General features: G+C 34.3%; 1 protein-coding gene across 1 annotated transcript in view; it reads left to right on the top strand.

Moving 5' to 3' along the window:
• Positions 1–2,500, top strand: part of LOC125037889 — a 23,580-nt gene that overhangs the window by 8,071 nt on the left and 13,009 nt on the right. Inside the window, exon 4 of the mRNA XM_047631127.1 lies at positions 1,164–1,311. Within this exon, the coding sequence (XP_047487083.1) occupies positions 1,164–1,311 (148 nt within the window). The remainder of the gene's footprint in view (positions 1–1,163; positions 1,312–2,500) is intronic.

Here is a 2,500-nt window from a genome sequence, read left to right as displayed (position 1 = left end):
CCATGTTGTTCCAGCGACCGTCATGATTGACTTCAAATCTTACTCATATAGTGTGTACATGTACTTGATGTACTGTAAAAAGCCACAGCAACCTTTTATGAACCTTTACAATAAAAAGTTATTTCAAGAAACTTACAATGTAATTGATGATTGATATAAAATATAAATTCCTATCTGAGACTATGTGAAATATATCTGAAATATATTGTGCTCTGATTGGCTGGCCGGAGTGTTTCAAGCAGTATCAAGTTGCAGGCATACACTTTGATACACTGTGATTATATATATATATATATATATATATATATATATATATATACCTGTATTCATGTTGACAAATGTAGAAAAGGTATGAATAAGAATGAGTATCTTCACAATACAAGAGATGTATTTGATCGGTTTAAATTAAATCTTCGTCAGAAACATGTATTTCTGACGAAGATTTTATTGAAACTGTTCAAATACATCTCTTGTATTGTGAAGATATTTATTCTGACTCATACCTTTTCTATATATGTATATACATATATATATGTATATACCTATATATGTATATACATATATAGGTATATACATATATATGTATATACATATATATACATATATATGTATGTATATATATACACATATATATGTATGTATATATACATATATATGTATGTATATATATATATACACATATATGTATGTATATATATACACATATATGTATGTATATATATGTATATACATATATGTATATATATGTATACATATGTATACATATGTATGTATACACACACACACACACACACACACACACACACACACACACACACACACACACACACACACACACACACACACACACACACACACACACACACATACACACACACATACACACATACACACATACACACATACACACATACACACATATACACATATACACATATACACATACACACATACACACATATGTACACATACATACACATATACATACATGCATACATATATCTATGTCTATATATACACATAGATATATATACATGTGAACATACACACACACAAATGCATATTTCTATAAAATTTTCACAGAAGAACACAAGAATCCAATGAAGCAATTTTAAATTTGGAAATATTATTATGAACTTTTTCCATTCTCCCATCGGCCACAGATATATTCCTCACAAATGAAGTGAGTCTGACTGCAATGCCCGCCTTGCCCCAACTAACGTACCCCACAAGTCTGTTTTTCTCAAGAATGGAGCCTGAGTTAGTCGAATGGGCTTGCCACATGATGGGCGGAATCCAGAGCCATAAAGGGTAAGCCTCTTCTTTTTTTCTGTCAATTTCAACCATCCATACTCTGTCACATCTTGCTGACATAATTGTTACAAACTTCTATGTTTTTTTGTTTTTTTTTAATGATTTAATCCTTCATGGATCAGTTTTGCTTGCTTACAGTCTGGTAGATGTCAAGCTTTATCTGTGTGCCTTTCTTTGGCCTTGGAAGTTCTGTAATGATGGATGTCAGCTTGATGTTTGCTGATTTTGATGCTGAAACCACATCCTGTATGGTATCTGGCACTGTTGTGTAGTATCTGGCACTGTTGAAGTTATTTGTGGACAGGTTCTTGTTTGGAATAAAATCTCCAAATTCTGTGCTTGACTCATTTATCTAAGTGCCAGTACCAGAAGTGATCAGTGTTATTTAATATGTTTGACTGCTGTGGGCACCTGTGATTCCCACATGAAGAACTCTAGTTGCTGAATTAGATGACTCCAGAGTTTCAAGTATAGAAGTAAGAAGGGAATCTAGGTTTGACAAATATTCTGTGTTCCTGCAAATGGAACTATCCAACCAGCTTGGACAGCCATCAGTACCATAGTTCACTACCACAATCCAAACAACTCTATAGAATTTGTGAAATTGTATGTGAACTTCGGTCCTTGAGCTTGCAGGAGAGGAGGATCATGAGGTTAGCAATTTAGCCATGGGTGTAGCTCTGGCCTGTTTCTTTGTGGGATGTGGGAGGGAGACCACTACAGAGATGTAAGTAGCAGACATTCGGCATGTTTAATGCTACATAGATAATGTTTACATAGTTATTTCCATGGGATTACTCTGTATCAAACATTGTTGCTGCTAAAGTTGCCCATGGTTAGATTTTGTTTATTATTAGTGTCTGTGTTAGAAGCTGCCTTTCATGGACACTGATCCATTAGGGTGAGGACAGCCTCTTGCTTACTCTCCCTTTTTATTTTATCTTTCACTTTTCTTTTTCTGGCTTTTCTTTTACTCTTCTCCTCCTGACTTTCTAGAGTATTTATGAATTTCGTGAAAGCTTAATACTACATTGGCAGAAATCAGTGGAAATCATTACAACAAGGGTTAGGTCTGACCCTGCCCTTCCTTTAAAATTCTTTACCCTACCACTGTGTAACATCTTCAAGGTGCTCTGCAGATATTTTGGAAATACCACAAAGTTTGTCAGTATGCCTGTTACAAAGA

The sequence above is a fragment of the Penaeus chinensis genome, chromosome 24, assembly GCF_019202785.1.
Source record: "Penaeus chinensis breed Huanghai No. 1 chromosome 24, ASM1920278v2, whole genome shotgun sequence".
Taxonomy (NCBI): domain Eukaryota; kingdom Metazoa; phylum Arthropoda; class Malacostraca; order Decapoda; family Penaeidae; genus Penaeus; species Penaeus chinensis.
This window is presented reverse-complemented; position numbering and strand designations above follow the sequence as displayed.